This window comes from Tachypleus tridentatus, chromosome 2 (assembly GCF_004210375.1).
Source record: "Tachypleus tridentatus isolate NWPU-2018 chromosome 2, ASM421037v1, whole genome shotgun sequence".
Lineage (NCBI taxonomy): Eukaryota > Metazoa > Arthropoda > Merostomata > Xiphosura > Limulidae > Tachypleus > Tachypleus tridentatus.
Window position 1 is genome coordinate 67,459,667 of NC_134826.1, and position 23,710 is coordinate 67,483,376.

A 23,710-nucleotide genomic window follows, 5' to 3' on the forward strand; every position below is an offset into this window, starting at 1 on the left:
GAGTGGCATTGAGCCTCCACACACCAGGGCGCTGATAAACAGGGACAAAGTCCTGGAATGTGGTGAGAAGTGCTCTATGATTGGACACATAAAATGAGACACCCCAACCCGGTGACTTTGAATTTCGTAATGTCTACTGTGTGCTGCATCAAGTTCAAGTGGCCACAAAAGCAGACTCATGCAGCACACATCAGACATAGAAAAATTCAAAGTCTGACAGTACCGTGCACAGATATGACATTACTTGATAAATAATAACGCAAAACTACACTCACAAAAATCGCGAAAAGAAACGTAATCCGCTCTACTCCAAGGATCGCCCTTTTAATTTTATTTATAAACCTCATAATCACATATATTACATACAAAAGAAGTACAAAAATCAAATACACAGTTATATACAATTGAATGCACCTAATACTATCTGTTATTGCTTATATCAAAGGACACACAATAATGTAACGTTGTGAATGAGGACGAACAAGTTTAGAATAAAATTGAAAGAAATAATTGACATCATTACGAATAACATACGTAGAATAATCAAAACTTATTTTCTTTCTTAACTAACCCTTATAAAAGGACAACAGATCTAAATGGATATTTTAGGCTAAACACATTTTCCTAACAGTTATAATACAATATTTAGCTAATGTAATCAAAACATACACTGCAGGTTGTCATCTTTTCTTAATCCTTCTAGGAAGCTCTGTACAAGAATTCGTCGTTTCTGATTCATTGGTACTGATTTTTGAATGATAAAGAAAATAGTGTCGAATACTAATGTCCATAAGGGTTGAACTATTGGACACAGGCAATATAAATGTCTCACTGTTTCAGTGTCTTTACGTGTGAAAATAAGAGATAACATTTCTAAAACAATCAACACCTACCTCACACCATTTTTAAATTATAACAATTATGAAACATCTTAAAGTACAAAAAATACAGCTGATACGATATATGAAACTCAAGATAATGAAGAACAAGTTAATAAAGCAAAAGAAGACACGACATCGGGTCCTCACTCTCCTTTAAACTTTACGAAGTGCCAGGAAATCTTGAATCAGTTGAAAAAGTCGCCAGGTTTTGTATACAAGAGTAGAAGCATGATTCAACAGGATGAAAAATGTAAAACACAAAACATTAAAAATGTTCCATCTTCATTTGTTAACAGTTTAGCTGGAATTAACCAGTTTCAAACGGAAGTTCGTCAGTTGGATTTGGAACCATCTGATAGGTTTGAAGAAAGTAACCAATCGATGAATTAGGGAGTGTTTCAACAGCACAAGAAGAATTTTGTTTTTGAATTTCGCACAAAGCTACTCAAGGTCTGTCTGTGCTAGCTGTCCCTAATTTAGCAGTCTAAGACAAGAGGGAAGGCAGCTAGTCATTACCACCCACCGCCAACTCTTGGGCTACTCTTTTACCAACGAATAGTGGGATTAACTGTCACATTATAACGCCCCCACGGCTGAAAGGGTGAGCGTGTTTGGTGCGACGGGGATGCGAACCCGCGACCCTCAAATTTCAAGTCGCACGCCTTAACACGCTTGGCCAAGCCAGGCCCACAAGAGGAAACTGCGAAACTTTCAAGATAGCGCTTCGTCAATGGTTGTCAATCATTATAACCTAACTACTGCAAAAGAAACCCTTTCTGTTACAAATAAAGCCACCTTTCCACAAAAATGAAGCAGCACTGTAACAGATTCACCAATATCCTCTCAACAAAACAGACCTGCGAACGACGCCTAATGAGTTAGATATGTTCAGAGCTGTGATGTTTCGACACCAGAACTATGAAGACACACCCTCGAGTTAGACACCAGAACTACGAAGACACACCCTCGAGTTAGACACCAGAACTACGAAGACACACCCTCGAGTTAGACACCAGAACTATGAAGACACACCCTCGACTTCCTTTTTCCCATCTTCACCAAACCCATCTCTGGTTTTTGATTTCGGAAGTTCAAAAACAACCAAGACGTTTAATATTTCTTTTCCACAAACCAGTCATCCTCGATGCTGCATTTGTTTGGAAGTGGAGACGCTTCACTTGGTTCTTCACAAGCACACAAAGATAATGGTGAATTTTCGTTTTCCTTTACCAGCAAAAACGACAAATCGAGTTCTAAGCTATTTAACTTTCTATTCTAAAGCCTTATCGTAATGTCCGAATTTTTAATTATTACAACATACTGAAAATGGCTTTCGAATGTGATTTTACGTTCTACAGTTAAAAAACGTATTATTATATATTCACATAATTTAAGTATTACGTCGAAATGTATGTTTTACGGCTTGTTTTACTTGTACAATTAAATATTTATTTCATTTTGTACGTTTGTAAATTTTATATTTATAACTGTTAAATTAAATTTGGTTATTTTTCAAAAGTTTATTGCAGAGTTTAGCTTGTAAGTTAACTTCTTATTAGAATTCAAGAAAACTTAATTTGTTTATGTTACTTATTTACATACACTTTGTCACGAAGGTAAAAGTAAAGTTATTAAATACGTTCTATGTATACTTGCTGATAATAAACAGATATCTTTAATGTTCAGAACGATTCTCACCGAGAAGCACTTCTTTCAGTAATTTTAAACAAACACGAATTCCTAAAGTTGTTTGTCTTTAAAAAAAAAGATAAAAGTTATCAGGAGAGACAGCCCGAAACGTTGTGAAAATTAAAAACAGCTGTTTATCATTAACTATGGCCCGGCATGGCCGAGCGCGTAAGGCGTGCGACTCGTAATCCGAGGGTCGCGGGTTCGCGCCCGCGTCGCGCTAAACATGCTCGCCCTCCCAGCCGTGGGGGTGTATAATGTGACGGTCAATCCCACTATTCGTTGGTAAAAGAGTAGCCCAAGAGTTGGCGGTGGGTGGTGATGACTAGCTGCCTTCCCTCTAGTCTTACACTGCTAAATTAGGGACGGCTAGCACAGATAGCCCTCGAGTAGCTTTGTGCGAAATTCCAAAACAAACAAACAAAAATCATTAACTATTTTTTGTGGCGTAAATGTTCTACTTTTATTTTGGTTTCATCGTACTACGTGGTCTCTTTGTGAGCTTTAAACTATGTATATTCATGTAAAGTGATGCATGATAATTTGAATTTTCGTGTATTGTGAACATCTGAAACTAGAAAAGGCTGACATACATTAGACGTTAGTAATAAAAGATTGAAATATTTTACCATTTACCCCAACAAGGGTATAACGATAGGCTGGTGGGCTGGAAATTATGTGTTTATAGAGTGAATAAACACAAAAAACAGTGGTTTGTTTGAATAAAATGCATTTGTCAGAAAGCGTATTTACAAAAACAACATTTATCGAAGATATTTGTTTTAGACTAACATCGACATGTTTTGCACACGTTATTTGAACTATAGATGGCGCTTTGTTCTAAATTATTCACTCTGCTGTTGTAAAAGCATGACCAACATGTATGGAATTCTGTATAAACAAATGAAGTGTAGATAGATTTTGTAGCTTTCTCTTTAAAGTTCCTCTAAATTTCCCCTTGCGGATCTAAATCAGAGGCTTGTAATAAATATAGATTCAGATCTGACAGAACTTTAAATTCAGTACCAAAACTCTTCAGTTAGGTTGTATGATGAAAGAGGAAAGACCTTTTAAAATGCTGTTTATAAACGCAGTATAATATTTATTTCTATGCTTTTTGCAATACTGTTTGTCTTTCGAAACATTGTTTGGTTCTATATAAAGTGTAGAGAGCAGCAAAATGAATATTGTGATTACTCAATAAACGTTTATTGGATAGTCCAAGTACAGTCTCTCGTCAATCAAATAGACGTTTATAGGATGGTTGAAGTACAATCTCTCGTCAAGCAAATTACCGAGTCTTGGCATTCACGTTTGTCAGTGTGCGACTGTGCCATCTACGTATCGCGGAACCTTCCCTAATTTCGGTTCACCAATCACAGGGAAGGTACTGTTAAGAAGAAATGTGTTTATTGTTTTGTGTGTAAAGGACGGAGCACCATATATGAAAACAAGTTTGAATATACAGCTCAGTAAGTCACGTAATATCTACACCCAACATATGTTATATCATTGAATTTTACGCAGAGTTATTCAAGGGCTGTCTGTATTAGCCACCCCAAATTTTAAGGTAACAGAGTTATAGCAACTAGTGAACACCACCCACCACAAGTATTCTTGGGCTAATCTTCAACAACAAATAATGGGATTGAAGAGCACATCATCATACCCTTATGCCTAACAAAGTAAGTGAATCTAGAGTTTTAGCCACTATGTCATGTCAGGTCCTGCTGCAAACAAAGCACTATGTCAGAAGTTTGTTTGGCTTTTCAAAGGTAGTTTGATATCACGGAACTTTGTCTGGTTTGGGGAAAATATGTAACAGCTTTTCTCGACGCAAAATATTTCACGGATTAAGAATATAAAAATGACTTCAGATTGGAAATTTAAGTCTCCAAGACAAAGACATCCATTAAACGTTCCTGGTTTGTAGTTTTATAAATATGACGTATTTTATTTACACACTCATGATTCAATGTTTCCTAGTCATGTCACGGTCCCTCATTTCTTCTAACAGCGTGGTCAATGTTTCCTAGTCATGGCACGGTCTCTCATTTCTTCTAACAGCGTGGTCAATGTTTCCTAGTCATGTCACGGTCTCTCATTTCTTCTAACAGCGTGGTCAATGTTTCCTAGTCATGTCACGGTCTCTCATTTCTTCTAACAGCGTGGTCAATGTTTCCTAGTCATGTCACGGTCTCTCATTTCTTCTAACAGCGTGGTCAATGTTTCCTAGTCATGTCACGGTCTCTCATTTCTTCTAACAGCGTGGTCAATGTTTCCTAGTCATGTCACGATCTCTCATTTCTTCTAACAGCGTGGTCAATGTTTCCTAGTCATGGCACGGTCTCTCATTTCTTCTAACAGCGTGGTCAATGTTTCCTAGTCATGGCACGGTCTCTCATTTCTTCTAACAGCGTGGTCAATGTTTCCTAGTCATGTCACGGTCTCTCATTTCTTCTAACAGCGTGGTCAATGTTTCCTAGTCATGTCACGGTCTCTCATTTCTTCTAACAGCGTGGTCAATGTTTCCTAGTCATGTCACGGTCTCTCATTTCTTCTAACAGCGTGGTCAATGTTTCCTAGTCATGTCACGATCTCTCATTTCTTCTAACAGCGTAGTCAATGTTTCCTAGTCATGGCACGGTCTCTCATTTCTTCTAACAGCGTGGTCAATGTTTCCTAGTCATGTCACGGTCTCTCATTTCTTCTAACGGCGTGACTTTTAATAACATTGATACCAAATAAATTATACTTTTAAAAAATCTTAAATGAAAATTTTAGCTTTTTATTTAAGAGAAAGTTTAGGTAGAAAAGATTTAATTAGACATTTTTGTGTAGATTTTTATCGTGATGAAAATGTGCTTTAGCAGCTTGGACTCGAAAAACTTTTCTACGGCAGATGCATTTAAGTCGTCTATTGGTATGTTTTAGTTCTACTTCCCACTATATAGTTAAATCATTTTATTCTTTCATATTTTGGGTTAATTCGAGCCCAAGAGAGGCGAGTATGGATATTTAGTTTGTATAACAAATTTATCAGCACTTGCATAACAATGTACAATTTTTATAACATTTTGATGGCAAACATAAAGGTGGTTAATTTACAGAGATGTATAAACATATATAATAATTCTAGAAAGGTTAAAGATATTGAACAATATATTAAAAAGTTATTTAAGACATGAATTAAAGTATCAACATTTACAATGGCACACAGTTTCACAACTAATATATGTGATTCTTAAGAACTGGTGGTATTGAGACTGCAGTCAGTGTTTATGAAACAAAAGGATACCACCTATCTAAAGTTTCCAGCTTACTGCGACCTAATAATATCGTGTATATGGTTACTAAAATAAAGTGAATTGTCCTATTCTAAGCTCAAAACTAACCCCCAGAAATCTAACTTGATGTCTGACAGATAAGGCACTGAGACGATTGCATAGACTACTAAAGTACTAAAAAGTATATGAAATTTGCATTCTGGGAACTCAATGGCACAAAGAACCATAATTTACCCTGTCTTTAGAAATAGAGTCTAACTGGTTATTTCTTAAAATTATAATTTTTGTGTCAAAATATTACTAAAGAAATGCCAGTAACGTTGATGAAATACCAAGATTCTATTTACGTGAAGATAGAATATGTCAGTTATGCCTATCAGAACCTAATAAGCCGTTTAAACAAACATGGTGAAACAAATAATGATGACCCACAACATTCTTTGAATTTGTAGCAGAAATAATGGAAATAGGAGTCCTCAAAAATTGTACAGTAGACAAGTTTCTAACCACACCAAGAGTCCACAGTCAACTAAATGAAAGGTTGGGAGTAAGATTTTGAAACCATATCAGGATAACTTTCAAACATCTTTAAAATGCTACTGAGTGAGACTTTTTATATAGTAATTCGTGCTCTGACTTTAAAAAGGAACCAGCACCATTTGTCCGAACAAAATCTTAGAGCTAGGTCAAACACAATAATTTATCATATGGGGAAAAGTAATATAATTACTTTTTATAAGTAATATAAGCTTTTATTGTATAATGAGAAGGTATAGTATGGGTTAGATTCAGAAACTAGTTTATCATTTGATTTAATTTTTTGATAAACCTACAAATAATAGATTTATGAGAGTGAATGTTAATGATTCATATTGTACCAGATAATAATTTTTTTCACTTCCGGGAATATAGAAGGTGGTACACCATCTCACATTGCACAGACTGTAAACATATTGCTGGGTAATGCTTTCAGGGTCGAGTAATCTACAGGCTTAGTCAGCACAGTGTCTGGATATTACCCTTGTTGACTTTTGGCTATGAAGCCAACTACCATGACATATCCATTACCTTGAGAGATATGAAAGATATCATACACCGATTACGGTAAAAGTGCTGGAAATGTTTTTTTTTTCTATTATTACGTTAGTTTTCATACCAATCGTCATTTCAAGTTAATTATGAATGACAGAATAGAAGAACTAATTTCATCCGTATAGTCGCGTCTCTATAACATCCATATAAGTATTCACAATGTGATAAATTACTACAAATGTCTTCATTGACCGACGTTTTGTCTTTAGAAAGATAAGTACATCTCAGAAAGGTCTATACTGTTTACACAACACCTTAATGACAACAAAAGACCTTTGTTATTATCTGATTGTCAGCCTGGATGTATGGATTATTGAAAAAAAACCAAAAAACATTGAAATTAAAACTTACTTTAATTTTTATAGGTTGATCATTCCATCAGTTTTATTAATCTCTGCTCTAGCCATTATTTTATAAAGATGTTTAATTTTTATAGTTCCTTTCAAGTGTTAGAGTAAATGTTACTAATCTTATTAAATAATGATTTGAACATGAGATCGTATATAGTGGTTTTAAATTACAATAACTATTAGTATGGGTTGATTTGTGAAATACGTAAGGTGTCTGTAACAGCAATATTTAAAATTAATAATCTTTAAAAAAGTATGTATGTCATACCAAAACATAATCAGCAAGAAGACTTAATTTTTTAAACAGATAATTTTTGAATCTTAAATTTGTTGAAATACAATTTAACACTTAGTATTTCCTTAGGCATCATATTTTTGCAATATTATGAATCAAAATACAAAATATATCTGTTTGTCTCTACTTTTGACAAGTTTTGAAGAATATAATCTATTGTAAATTACCAGAAATTACAAAAAAATATTGCATAATATAATTATCATTAAGAACTCTTTAACAAAATATTCAATTTTGATTGGATAAGTTCATGTTTTATTACTAAAATGTGCAATGTTTTATTATTACAGTGGATGTAATAATAGTTTAATATTATAACTATTATTACATCCACTGTAGATTCAGATAATTAACTTTTAAATATTCAATTTTGATTGGATAAGTTCATGTTTTATTTACCACAGAAACTGAAAATAAATGATTTCATCTGAATACATATTTCTTTCTAGAGTGCTTTATGTACTATAAAGTTAAAATAAACGTACAACAAGAATTTAACAAAAAGGATTTAATTTAGGTGTAGCCGTACTTATACACGTCTGAAAATATATCTTATAAATTTTATAGCACAAGTAAACAATCATTTATTGAGACCATTTTTAAATCACTTTATATATTTTTTATCATCAGAACTACTCAAATATCTAGATCATACATTTCAGTAAATCTAACATAATACATAAATTATAATACCAGTGATTTTATGTTATAATTTAAATTTTATAGTAACATGAACGATTTGGTTAAACTTGTTTTATTCAAAAGCCTTAACTGTTCAGTTTGTTTGTTTTGAATTTCGCACAAAGCTACTCGAGGGCTATCTGTGCTAGCCTTCCCTAATTTAGCAGTGTAAGACTAGAGGGAAGGCAGTTAGTCATCACCACCCACCGCCAACTCTTGGGCTACTCTTTTACCAACGAATAGTGGGATTGACCGTCACATTATAACGCCCCCACGGCTGGGAGGGCGAGCATGTTTGGCGCGACCGGGATGCGAACCCACGACCCTCAGATTACGAGTCGCACGCCTTAACGCGCTTGGCCATGCCGGGCCATAACTGTTAAGATATAATATTATTTGTAATGATGAAATTGGCAAGTATATTATAATTTCTGGACAATTCATGAAATAGTCCAAATAATGTGTTAAAGTGTTAAAGTAATACATTAAACGCAAATTGACTTGAAGTAAGATTTTATGATTGTGATATGGTTTTACGGTTCACAAAAATACATTTGCAGGTAAATTGCAATATAAACCTCTATAAAGGTGAACATATTTATTACATTTACCATTAATCTTAGAATAAATAGTTCGAGTTCAATGATAATCTGTGATATCTACACTGGTAATTTTAATTATAAGCCTAAATCATTACTTAGTGTATTTTGTTGGAAGAGGAATAGCTTCATTGTTTTAATTTTATGCTATAAAATTAAATAGGTTTAATACACTTGAATCACAAAATTATTTATATCATTAATACCTAGGTCCTAGAACAATGCAATGATAAGAACTCGCAGAACATACACTGTTTAAAGATGCATCCACAGGGTCACTCTTTGAGTCTAGTATTTCAACATTGATATAGTTGTGAATTAAAGTACGATAACACCTTTATGACTATTTAATCTCAACACATCAGTTTAACACGGGATTAATTTCAAAGGAATTGAAACTGTATTATGTAAAATAAGTACGAAAAATTACATTCCTGTAAAATGAAAAAAATATATATCAGATAAATGATCATGTTAAAATCAAAGAAAATAACATTATATTAGTGTCATTCATCACCACAGTAATAGCTGAGTTGATAATTCTGTCATAACTGATAACTTACTCTCTATTTTTAAAGTTCTGAGTAATTTGTTTTGTAAAGCTATGACTCAAATACTATGAGATTGAACAAGAAGATGAAATAATTGGTTATACTCTTTTAATTACATATATTTATATAAAAGTAGATCTTAGCAGTAATTACAGAATTTCCTTAAGTCTGATATTTAACTTGACAGAGAACAGAGGTTATTAAAGTGAGAATGGTTCCTCCTGAACAGTACAAATATCTCGAAGTAGGGGAGTACAGTGGACACATCAGTTAATAGGGAACGCCATGCGTGTCCTGTTTTGTACGAGTGATAGGCCTAGCATCCTTCAGTGTTTAAAATGGAAATTTTAATAATGTATACTTTAAATGTTAATATATTGATTAAGTGAACAAAATATTTATCAACAAATCTATAAGTTATTTAATTTATAATATAAACTTAAGTAAATGGTTCAGTTGTATTTTTCTAAAATTCTAGCAGTAAACTTTATTTATGGACCGATAAATTCTTTGCATCACCACATTCCTGTAGTGTTTCCTGTCACCTAGTGTATAAACTGTGAATTTAAGAAGAAAACATAAGTAATCAATATTTAAAACTCAAAGTCATAAAATTCTATTCACTGTCCTATAAAAATAGTCAGTAACTTATGACTTGTTTACTTTCAAAATTAAGTATTGTTTTTTTTAAATAAATACCATGATACAGTCCTTCTAAATGTAGTGTACATATGAAATCCACGTGAGAGAGAGTGTTCCAGCAACTAGTGTGCACTAATAAAACTTGGTAAGAAATCACAAAATATCCATTTTCGTATTTTTGCCAATTAACATCAAGCCTGTAATGTTGTTAGTAGTTCACTTTAAGAACATACACTACCGCTGTTACAAAAGTTATTTTAGTTTTGGTTTCTATCTTCATATTGTTTGCGTATGTTTTATTCTGAGAATTATTATATTAAATTACTATTTTTCCTAATACTACTAATCATAAAGCTAGGGCGTTTTTGAATTTCAGTGTAAACTTTATACACCAGGTGCTTTCACACTGTCAGTGAACCTGTAAAAATACAACAGTTTAATTAAACAATCATGAGTAATCTAGATAAGAATAAAATAGTTTTACATCAAATCAGTGTTTTTAAACATTAACTTAAAGATACAATTTTAATTTCATCAGAAAACCTCTTCAAGCAAGTAAAATATCCTAAGAACCAACATATAAAAATGTTAATGAATTAAAAGATGATTAAATATATTCTTAGTTTATGTTTCTCTATTTGGGTGAGAACATGTGACCGTCATTTAGAAAATAAAATCAACCAATTTACATATTAATACATTTTCACAAGAATAAAAAATTACTAAATAAGATCTGAGATATTTAATTACCAAAGGGACATGATATATTAACAAAGAACTTTGAAGATACTAGCATCATTATTAGTTGTTACATGTTTTCTGCCATAAGATTCATGTTATAATTTAATTTAATGACATGAACTGATATTGAACTATATCAACGAAGACAATGAAATATGTAAAATATACTATATACATACATTAAGACTATGTCAGAAGAGATATGACATCGTTACAAGAGGTGCTCTACTATACTATTGTAGAACTACATCAGGAGATATACACCAACTTTATAGAAGGTGCTCGTTATTTTCTTTGACATCAAATCACTCACATTAGAGATATTATATTTTAGGACTATCAGAAAATGACTAAAATATATAGCGTAATCAAACTTTTAAAATGATTTATTTCATACTTATATACCAGATAAAAGTACATTTAGTTAAAATTCACAGCTTTTGTGAAAATGTATCTGAAATGTCAGTCATAAAGGTAATATAACAAAACATATCTTAATTACCAAAACAATGCTTTATTGGGGAAGGATTGTATAGTTACCTAGTTGACTTCTCTTTGTAGCAAAGTACTTTGTAGACATTGCTGCACATAGAAAATAAAACATAATTTTATTTACATTATGCAGTGTAAATAAGTCGATAAAAAAGTATAGTAGCTAAAATAGAAATAAACAAGTTGTTTTAAACTCATTTACCGTTTTAACTGTTATGAATGAAATATGCTGTATTTATGATGTAATGCCTGGATCTAACATATCCTGCAAATTATCAGAGGAACATAAGTTAAAGAGTGGTACAATAAAAATTGCATATCATATTCTTTAATCAACTGCCCCGTCACACCAAACATGCTCGCCTTTTTAGGCACGGAGGCATATGAATTGTGGTCAATCCCACTATTCGTTAGTAAAAGAGTATCCCGAGAGTTGGCGGTGAGTGTTGATGACTAGCTGCCTTCCCTCTAGACGAACCTACGATGCTAAAGGATGACCAGCGCAGATAGCTTTCGTGTAGGTTTGCGCAAAATTAAAAAAGAAACAAACAAACTTTAATCACCTGAACTTAGGAATGCTGTGGCATGAAACGTTCAGAAAGAGGTAAACGTTTGGTAAGCTTAAAATTGAAAACTGACGCTATTTATTTTTTTCTGTACCATTAGCAAGTAAAAAAAAATGGAGATGACACTGTTGTATGATAAACAGGTGATGTATAAGTTGACATTGTTGTATGATAAACAGGTGATGTACAAGATGACATTGTTGTATGATAAACAGATGAGGTAGAAGGTAACATTGTTGTATGATAAACAGGTGTTATAGAAGGTAACGTTGTGTAATACTGGTGATGTAGAAGGTAATATTGTTGTGTAATAAACTGGTGATGTAGAAGGTAACATTGTTGTATGATAAACAGGTGTTATAGAAGGTGACATTGTTGTATCATAAACATATGGTATAGAATGTGACATTATTATGTGATAAACAAATCGTGTAGAAAGTGGAATTGTTGTATGATAAACAGATATATATAGAAGGTAAAATTGTTGTATGATAAACAGGTGTTATAGAAGGTGACATTGTTGTATCATAAACATATGGTATAGAATGTGACATTATTATGTGATAAACAAATCGTATAGAAGGTGAAATTGTTGTATGATAAACAGATGGTGTAGAAGGTAACATTGTTGTATCATAAACAGATGGTGTAGAAGGTGGAATTGTTGTATGATAAACAGATATATAGAAGGTAAAATTGTTGTATGATAAACAGATGGTGTAGAAGGTAACATTATTGTATGATAAACAGATGGTGTAGAAGGTAACATTGTTGTATGATAAACCGGTCATTCTTTTATAACAAAAAATAAAGAACCTTACTTGGTTTATTGGAGTATTTACAGAAATGATGGAAAAGTGACACTGATAACATACTCCCCAAACTTCAATACCAATCTGATTTTTCTCTAAATCATTTGTCTTTGTTGTTTACTTATTCTTAAACATCTACGTGATTATACTAGAAATTAGTTACATTTTCCAGCGTTGGTATGATTCCTATTTTGTCTGGTACAAAGTTAAACAAACTGTTGAAACCCTGAGTCTTGCTGTTGGTGTGGCTTCTTAGTTTGTTTGGTCTGAAGCTAAACAAAATGAAAACCCTAGATTTCTTTGTTTGTATAACTTTGTAATTCTAGTTAACACGTTTCAAATGAGACAAATGAACTTAATGTTGAACTTCTTGTTATTTACAAAGAATGCTTTTTCACAAATAAAATTCCTATTTTTTCATATAGCAGGGTATTTATTAAAATTACGACGTTAAATTCCAAACTGATAACGTAACACAACTTATTGAAAAAATAACTTGAAATACTTATTCATACAACACTTACATATAAGGATTCTGGCAAATTGAATTTGTTAAGCTGCAAGTCTGGGAATAATTCTGGTCGATTACCTCCACCATACCCATCGAAAGTGTGGGGTCTGCTGTTACCATTATACTCTGGTTTATTCCAGTAGTTTGTGGACCATGGTTTGGTGTATCCTCCACCTGTTAAGCTAGGTTCACCACTCTCATACTGTTGTCCTCCCATTGCAAGATGGCTACCGCTGATGCTACCTGAAGCAGGATATATTCCTCCTCCGTAATAGTTGTTTGGAGAACCTCCACTAGATCCAAAGGGTCTGTCTGTGTCTTGGTGAAAAGTACCAGATCCTGACACTCCAAAGGATCCTTGTGTTCCAAAAGAAGATCCTCCTGGTCTGTTAGACTGATAATTTCCACTTGAATGTTGATTACCATAACTGAAATTTTCTGGTCCATAACTTGTATGATGATTTGTACTCACTGATCCATGATTGTCATTTGACTGTTGGCCTCCATAACTAGAGCTTCCTGAGCCATATGGAAGGTAGCTGTCACTTGCGTGTTGATATCCATAACCTGAACTCCCTAACTCGTATGGATGGTTACTGTTACCTGACTGTTGGCCTCCATAACTTGAGCCCCCTGACCCGTATGGACGATTATTGTCATTCATATGTTGGTCTGCATAAAGTGAACTCCATGATCCATATGGATAATTAATGTTGCTTGACTGACTTCCATAGTTTGAGTTCCCTTCCCCAAATGGATGGGTAGTATCACTCGTATGTTGGCCTCCAAAGCTCGAGTCCCCTGATCCATATGGGCGGTGATTGTTGCTTGACTGACCTCCATAACTTGAGCCCCCTGATCCATATGGACGATTACTGTTTCCTGATTGTTGTCCTCCATAACTTGAACCTCCAGGTCTATATGGATAGTATTTGTTGTTTGGCTGTGGACCTCCGTAACTTGAACCTCCTGGTCCATATGGATAGTATTTGTTGTTTGGCTGTGGACCTCCGTAACTTGAATTGCCTGACCCATATGGACGGTTACTGTCACTTGACTGCTGCCATCCATAACTTGAGCTCCCAGAACCATATGGACGGTTATTATTATTGCCTGGTCCTTGACCTCCATAATTTGAGCTCTCTGATCCATAAGGATGGTAGTCATTACCAAAAGTGATAGAAACTCTTGTTGTATAACCATAACCCGAATCAGGAGTTACATCATACGATTTTAGTTTTGGGCTATGCGTTGTATTCTCAGATTTGTGAAATGGGATAAAATTATCATCAAATGAAAGCTGTCTTATTTGTATATTTGAAGGTCTATTTGATATAAAAGTAGAATCTGTTGCAAACTGGTAATATGACATTTGATACTGATCTCTGAGCTCTGGGTTGCCCTTACCACTCAGTAACCTCGCTAGTCTTAGTCTTAGCCTGTTAGGTTGAAAGCCTTGGAAAAAACTTCCGTATCCAAGATAAGTTCGAAGTAAATGAAGCATGTCAACCTCAGAAGGAGTGAGGGACTGTTTTGTTGGATTTTTACTGTAGGACTTGATACCAGGATAATCTTGGACCTGGTTAACAGAATTGTTGTTATTATACAACTTAGAAGAGAAGAACTCGATAATCGTTCAGTAAAATACACTATCTATAAAAATTACGTAAAAACTGAACTATATATCTTTAATTCTATAAGTTCACATCACATTTTCAAACTTATAAGTTTCTGAATAAAAGAAGACAAAATTATAATTATATACGGATCAAATTAAATATTAAACTTTCGGTTTTATATATTTTCTAAAACATGAAAACATATTAAAATACTCTAATTTTAAATAAAGATTAACGTGTTTTGTTCCTCAAAGAAATTATTTACAGTTGAAAAAGTGGAACAGTATACAATATAAACCACTGTTTAGAACATTACTTACCATTTCATCGTATATACATCTCCACATCTGGGAAAAATAAACAGAATTATTTTGTTATTGAATTAGAAGACTTTACAGACTCCTAAATTCACATAGGTATTTTAAAATTGAATTAGTATTTGGTATTATATTTACTGAGTATTACCCGTCCTTTGAAAAGACAACAACAAAAAACACCAGACACGAGTCCTAAAATAAAGACCCTCTATATATACAAGAATTGCAACATAGTTAAAGATTTTTAAAGCTAAAGTACTATTTCATGTAAATCAAAACGTAGTTTGATACCGTTAGTTAAGGATCTTAAAATCAAGACACTGCAGGGTTCCATGTAAGTATCGAGTCTTACAGATACCTTTACCCTAAAGTGACTCAGAGCAATGAATGATGGCTTATAACAATAAATACTGGAACTGACAAGGATGGCTGACACAGGTGTAATCTTGCACTTAACAAACAAACAAAAACGACAACAAAATAACAGATACTTCTTTCAATACATATCTCAAAGTAAAAACAAATAAAGATAAACTTTTAAACAATATCTTCCAGGCACTCGATCTCAAATTATAACCACTTAAATATCAAGTTCTAAATATATCTTCTATATACCCACCCTCCCTTTAGCTTTAAAGTATGTTCCCCAAATATTCAACCTCAAAATAAAGCCAAATAAATACGTAGTCTTAAAGTATATCACTTAAATATTTGATCTTAAAGCACAACCTCTTAAGTAACCATCATGAACGTGGAATTCTAAAAGGAATTTCAGCTTAAACACAAAGCTCTGAAAATGTTATACGAGCAAAAGGTTCAAAGTGTATCTGTAGGTACCTCTAAGTACGAAATAAATATATATATATTTGTTAACTTAAATATATTTAATAAAATAAAATACTCCTTCGAGGAATATAGAGGTTCACTTCCATGTCGAATTAATATAAGATAAATTTAAGCGAATAACTCTAACTAAAAACATAGAGTATTGTTAGATCAAAATATTCAATGAAAAGTAAGAGCTCCAGGTACAAACATAGAGTATCATTATATCAAAATATCCAATATAAACTAAATACCCCAAACACAAAATATAGAGTACTATTAGACCAAAATATTGAGAGTAAAGTAAGAGCTCCAACTACACAACATAGTATATCATTGTATTAAAATACCCAATGTAAAGTAAGAGCTCCAACTACACAACATAGTGTATCATTGTATTAAAATACCCAATGTAAAGTAAGAGCTCCAACTACACAACATAGTGTATCATTGTATTAAAATACCCAATGTAAAGTAAGAGCTCCAAGTACACAACATAGTGTATCATTGTATTAAAATACCCAATGTAAAGTAAGAGCTCCAACTACACAACATAGTGTATCATTGTATTAAAATACCCAGTGTAAAGTAAGAGCTCCAACTACACAACATAGTGTATCATTGTATTAAAATACCCAATTAAAATAAGAGCTCCAAGGGTGAAACATGGAGCTAGTATTAGTTAAAAATAATTTGTCTCGTACTTCATGTCACTTACCATTTTGGTCAAAGTGCCATTGTCACTACAAATGGATTCCAAAAACTCTATGTCAGTTGCATTTGGATAGGTCATTTCCCGGCACACGAGCTCAGCCTTGCGGACCTTAAAATCGGTTACTGAAATGATTAGTGACTGATCTCAGTAATAACTGGGTTTCTAGATAAGAGTTCTTTACATTTTCATTCGTGATTTTCTCCGGTGTTATTTGACTTTAATATATGTGTTTCTTTAGGGGAACTTCCTTCCACTGTTGTAAAGTCACAAATGTTAAACTTATTTGATCATACCCGACTTATGTGATCCATCTTCGTGTAAATATTCTATTTGAAAATAGTCTCGATGCTACCACTTTGTTTAATTATGACGGTAACTGCAAAGGTCCGATTTGCACTTATAAAGAGAAAAGATTTCTTTATAAAATGATTCCTGTCAGGACTGAGTTATAATTGCTCTATTAGTATTAATAATGGATGGTGGGTGTTTGTTTTGTGGTTTAGTTTTTCCCTACATGTAAAATTGCATTTCATCATAGGTTTGGATATGCTGCATAAAATTTAAGCTATACTCCATTTGAAATAATCAATTTTATAACAATTTTGTAGCTTTCTTAAATAAGTATACACACACATACATACATAGACATATATATATATATATATATACGAATACACTAACTATGTTATGTATGATATAAAATAGCATTTTGATCCTAAAAATGCCATTTTCACCTTTGAAATTACATCGTGCAATTTAATATATTTATTAAAATAGGCTATGTTTTTATCATTTTGGCTTAAATGGTTTTTCGTTGCTAGAGGATGTTTATAGCATAATAAATAGTAGTTTTATTAATGTCTAACTCTTACGTGTTACCTCGAGTCTTTGGAAGTATGATGAAAAGAAATGTTGTACAAAAACAAGTCATTGAGTGAGTTGAAGAGAATTTATTCAGTCAGCAAGTCAGTTAGTTAGTGAATTTATTATCCATTGACTGTGGTAGTCAATACAACTTAAGCTGTGATGTGTTTTTCTTATAGTAAAGCCACATCGGGCAATCTGCTCAGCCAACTGAGGGGACTCGAACCCCTAATTTTGCGTTGTAAATCCGAAAACATACCGCTGTACTAGCGGGGGGCGTTAAGCTGTGATAGCTACAAGGAGAAATTTTATAACTGAGTAAGTTACTGGAATTTTATTTGTAAGTTTGGTGCAGGGGTTATCAAAGTGGTCGAAGAGACATTTCCGGGGGTCGATTCGAAATTGTTAAAACAAAACATCATTGTACGACTTATCAAATATTGTTGGTTAAATCTACATAATATATTGTGCAGAAAGCAAAAGTCGTATAGTCAAGGAAATAAAAATATCAGATGTAAATTAATTGTACAAACATCCATGAGTCATTTACGAGTTTGGACAAGAGAGTCGTTTACTCTTCGCCCACCCAACTGACAGTTTTAATTGAGCCAATCAGGAAGCATTGTGAGCGTGACGTATTCTTCAATATGTTTTAGGTCCATTCCGGCTTACATTCCTGATAATTACCAATTATAGTTTTTCTTGGTTATTTTAATTTTATTTATTGGTGTATGCTGTGTTCGGAGGAGGAGGTGTGAGTTTGTTTAGTTTAAAAAGGACATTAGGTATCGTAATTAATAAAACAGTACTTAAAAGGTTAAAAAAATGAAAGTACTGTACTTAAAATAAGTAAAAAAAAGATCTATAAAAAGTGTGTAACGTTGTGCCACGTGGTCACGTAATTCGATAGCAATAAATATTAAATACAATCTCTATTACTTTATGTATTCATATGCACTTTTGCTTATGCTTTAAATTTAAAACGTTAAAACATTGATCTGTACTTCTTGTAGCCTGTTGATAAAGTTAATTTATTTAACTTTAGCCACGACCCCATTAACTGTAATGGCAGCTGCAGATCCTAAAAGAAGTGCCAACAATATTCACTAGATTACTTGAAACTTGGATTGATGCCGTCGCTTACAAATGAAACGAAGCCTATGTGCCTCCTATGCGAAAAGGTTTTTTAGTAATGATGCTATGAAACCTGCAAAGATGAAAGAGCACCTTCAAATAATTCATCCTGATAGGAAAGATGAAGATCTTGATTTTTTAGAACGTTTAAAGAAAAATATAAAACATAATCAAATATAATGTCATTTATGAAAACACTTGCTCAGGTTGGTAAAGAAGGAGGGTTAAGGACATCATACAATATTTCTCTCAATACAGCAAAGAAAACCGTATACTATTGTAGAGAAGATCATAATACCATCAATTAAAAAAGTGATTGAAACTGGTATGAAAAAACTCTCTGGTCCCGTTTTAAAATGCTTGTCTTTAAGTGCAAATACAGTTCAAAGACGTATTAATAATATGGCTGTAGATGTGGAAAACCTTTGGCATATGAGCTTATGCATTGTAAGCTTTCAACTTGATGAATCAACATTTGGTAGTTCAAACGTTCCCATGGCTTATGTGAGATATTTTAGTCAAATTCAAAAACAAATTATTGACGAGTTTTTTGTTCGCAAGGTATCTTAAAGATGATGCAAAAGGAGTGACGATTTTTCAATGCTTGGAGGAATATTTAAACAAGCACAATATTCCACTCAGCAATATAATTGCGGTTGCCACAAACTATGCACCTCAATGGTTAGCTATTACAGAGAATTTGCTACCTTTCTTAAGATTCCCATGCGCGTATTATTCAATGTGTGTTACACAGACACCCCTTGTGGTAAAAAAAGTCTTAGTGACGAATTTCATGATACTCTAAAGGTGTGCATCAGATCGATAAATAAAATTATAGCACATCCACTTAATTCGCAATTGTTTGCTAAGCTATGTGAAAAACAAAATGACGAATTGGTGAACCAATTACTGTTGCATACTGAAGTAAGGTGGCTGTCAAGAGGTGTTTACTTGCAAAGACTTGTCGAGTTGTGTGACTCAACTGTGGAGTTTCTTACAAATGTAGATTCCTTTCTATGTGATGAGTTGAAAAATAATAAGAATCAAAATTTGATGACGTACAGACCCGTCTGCAAGGTAAATATGTAACAATTATTCAAACCCGAACAATTCTCTTAGACTTGTAAGTCAAAATAGGCCTTTTTAAATCTTCATTGTTACGAAAAGATTTTCAGTAGTTTTGAAACTTACGGCAACTGTAATATAAAGACCAAATTATTTCTGATGATGACTTGGATATATACATAAAGCACCTTGAAAAATTGAGTAAAGACTTTAAAGTGCGCTTTGAGGACTTGGAGAAAATGCACGTACCTGATTGGATTGTTACGCCATTTGATTCGGAAATAAAAAAGATAAATGTTGAATCTAATTTCTAAGATGAACTCATTGAACTTTCCGTGGATCTCGAAGCTGAATCACTGTTTAAAAATACAACCCTCAGCAACTTCTGGAGTAATGTAAATATTGTCAATAAGTATCCAAAACTTTTCGCAGAGATGAACCCTTTTTCACTTCCATTCCCAAGTTCCTATATGATTGAAGCTGGCTTTAGCCATGTAAATTCAGTTCTAACAAAGCAGTGGAGCAAAGTGAACGTAGAAGAGGGTGGTGAGTTAAGACTAAAACTCACCAATTTACAACCAAATATTAGTGCTCTTCTCAAAATATCATCAACCACATCCTTCCCATTAAAGATGTCAGATGATAAATAAAAAGTTAAAGTTGATTTATCATAATATATTATCATTATTTATATGTTTTTATTAAGTTATTCTTCCTTTAGCTATGACTTATAGATTTTTATTACTTAAATGAATGAAAGGGTCGATAAAAGGTCAAGGATTCCATGAAGGAGTCGACAGTCAAAACATTTTGGGGACCCCTGATTTAGTGTATCATTAGTTTCAGAATTTCTTTTGAGACGTTATTTGTGAAGTTAAGCTACGTGCACTGTAGGCTTAACTTCACAAATAATGTCTCTATCTGGATTTATGCTAGAAGCAAACAACTATTATATACATAAAAGTTTAAAATGTGTATGATATATTGTTACTTGTGTATTTATAACACTCTTTTAAACAACTGATCCATTGTATGACTTTAATGGAAGGACGAGGATAAGTAGCATAACCTATCCTGTCAGGAATATTCCTATAAAAGAAATTTTGGGTATACCTTGTAGTTCAAGCAACAGAAACACTCGATCTGGTGGTGTATAGGGTAAGCTTAATTCTGTCATTAATTATAAATGATAAAGTGGATATTAAATTAGAATAGGTAACCCTACCAGTTAAGTTTTAACTAAAGGTAACTCGTATAAGAGGCGTGGGAAGGCTTAGGCCCTCCAGATAGGCGAAGAGAAATAGTTCACCTGTGACCGACCGAGAGGCAATCTCCTCTGGATACCTGTCGTGAATAAACAAATGTCACTTATAGAGAATTATTTTCACTAACTCAAAATATTATGCAGTGTATAAGGACGAATAGATTATGCAATCGAAAAACTCGCACGATGAAACGTTAAGTAATAGGAAGACAAAGAGCTTCTAAAAACCAGTGTAACAATCCAGTTAACAATAGATCATATTCACCAAGCAATAAAGTTATAAAGTGCGATTTTACTTACAACCTCCGGCTTTGTGTTCTGAAAACATTGGTTTCTTGACACTCGAACTTCATCTGTTAGACTTGAATCTGGAACAATTTTTGAAGAGGCTAACTTAGAAGAACAACAGAAAACATATACAGGAGGTTTAAACATAAATTAGATTACTGGTAACAATTGAAAACATATACAGGAGATTTAAACTTAAACTAGACTACTGGTAACAATTGAAAACATATACAGGAGGTTAAAACATAAACTAGATTACTGGTAACAATTGAAAACATATACAGGAGATTTAAACTTAAACTAGATTACTGGTAACAATTGAAAACATATACAGAAGATTTAAACTTAAACTAGACTACTGGTAACAATAGAAAACATATACAGGAGATTTAAACTTAAACTAGACTACTGGTAACAATAGAAAACATATACAGGAGGTTTAAGCATAGACTAGATTACTGGTAACAATAAAAAACATATACAGAAGGTTTAAACATAAATTAGAATACTGGTAAAAATAGAAAACATATTTTTATTCATTATCTACCACTCGATTCCGTCAAGGAACATAGGGCTGCAATCACTTGCGGTTTCATGAACAGGTATTTTAAGTGAGTAGGTTGTTAGCCCACTGCACCAAGCCGTCCCTAATTTAGTGGTGTACGACTAGAGGGAAGGCAGCTAGTCATCACCACCCACCGCCAACTCTTGTACCAACGAATAGTGGGATTGACCGTGACTTTATAACGCCCCCACGGCTGGGAGGGCGAGCATGTGTGGCGCGACCCTCAGATTACAAAGCGCACGCCTTAACGCGCTAGGCCATGCCGGGCCTAGAAAACATATATAGGAGGTTTAAACATAAATTAGATTACTGATAACGATATAGAACATATGCAGGATGTTTAAATTTAGACTAGATTACTGGTAACAATAGAAAACATATACAGGAGGTTTAAACATAAACTGATTTATTGGTAGTCTCGAGCACAGCTGAGAACGGTTACAACAAAGTGATGGTTATTAGCAGTTTCAAGCACTACTGAAAATTGGTACAACAAAGTGATTGTTACTAGCAGTCAAGCACTACTGAAAACGGTTACAATAGAATAATGGTTACTAGTAGTCTCAAGCACAGCTGAAGAGAAGTGAAGGCTACGTTTTGTGAACATTTGATCCTCCATTAAATTTGAACGAACGACCTTTCTTAGGATGTTTCGGAAACTAATGAAAAGCGATAAAATCTGTCAAAGTTTCAATATGAAATTAAAAACGTCACTTTACTATTGTGGCACTTAAAGAACTTTACTTCCTAAATTTCTTATTTGTTAGAGATTAATAATTTCAGTTACCATCGACCTAGAAGTATTGAACATTTACATTGAGTGTTTTTATCTTTTTTCGATTCAATAAATATGCAGAAAAGACGTAATTAGTTTGAAAAATACTGAAAATTAGTTTTTATATCCGATTATATACTTATAATACTTATATACTTCCTAAATTTCTTATTTGTTAGAGATTAATAATTTCAGTTACCATCGACCTAGAAGTATTGAACATTTACATTGAGTGTTTTTATCTTTTTTTGATTCAATAAATATGCAGAAAAGGCGTAATTAGTTTGAAAAATACTGAAAATTAGTTTTTATATCCGATTGCGAAATAGCTTACGAAAAATACTTTTAAACTCGGAAAGTATTATACAAACCACAGACAACGAGATTGAAAATTCTAGGGTCTCCAAATCCAGACACGGCGTCAAAATTTGGTCGAGACGTTTGTTGTAGGTAACCGGTGAACGAAGAGACAAGAGCCAGGATCCTGAATAACATAATGATGTTGGAGGATAGACGGCTGCACTTTCAAATTTAACGGTGAAAGAACAAAATGACAAGTCATATCACTCTTCTGTTTGGTATATACCACCAAACGAAGAGATTTGTAGTTCTCTTTCTTGTCACTAGGATGTGTATTGAAGTGTTTAAAATGAAAATATATTATTAGGTGTTCAAAACATTATTTATTAATGGGTCGAATATAGATCTATTTCCGGCCGGAAACATCCTCAACAATGACATTTTCCCGTTATATACTGAACAATGACTTGTTCTAATTATATTAAACTTCGTCAGAAACAGTCCAATGACCTGTAGCTGACAACCGCATTGCCTGGTTTGTCATTCAGTGCATTTCCTCGATAGGACAGTGGAATCTTCGAAATTGCATTGCTAAAAATCAGAGGATCGATTCCTCTTGGTGAACATAACAAATAGCATATTTAATACATAGTTTAGTGACTGGAGTAAATAAGGATTGGTTGATAGTAATATACTTGTCACGGAAAATACTGGCTGACTTTGCAAAATATTAGGTTTTCTTCTGAAATTTATTCTAAAAAAATTTAAAATATAAAAAATTGTTTTCACA

General features: G+C 33.2%; 1 protein-coding gene across 1 annotated transcript; it reads right to left on the reverse strand.

The window, feature by feature from the left end:
* Window positions 1–13,187: 13,187 nt before the first annotated feature.
* On the reverse strand, window positions 13,188–23,165 carry LOC143245520 (uncharacterized). Its single transcript, XM_076491883.1, has 5 exons — window positions 22,992–23,165; window positions 21,293–21,360; window positions 16,669–16,773; window positions 15,129–15,155; window positions 13,188–14,768 (listed from the first exon to the last, which is right to left on the reverse strand). Exons 1-5 carry the CDS (start codon window positions 23,113–23,115, stop codon window positions 13,188–13,190), a joined length of 1,905 nt encoding a protein of 634 aa, XP_076347998.1. The 5' UTR covers window positions 23,116–23,165.
* Window positions 23,166–23,710: the final 545 nt, after the last annotated feature.

Excerpts from the sequence above, each read along its gene's own strand:
- LOC143245520 (XM_076491883.1), bottom strand. The coding sequence starts at position 23,115 with ATGTTATTCAGGATCCTGGCTCTTGTCTCTTCGTTCACCGGTTACCTA. Across the intron at positions 16,774-21,292 it reads AGAACACAAAGCCGGAGGTT|GTCCGCAAGGCTGAGCTCGT; the intron begins GTAAGTAAAATC and ends ACCGATTTTAAG. Across the intron at positions 14,769-15,128 it reads GATGTATATACGATGAAATG|GTCCAAGATTATCCTGGTAT; the intron begins GTAAGTAATGTT and ends TCTGTTAACCAG.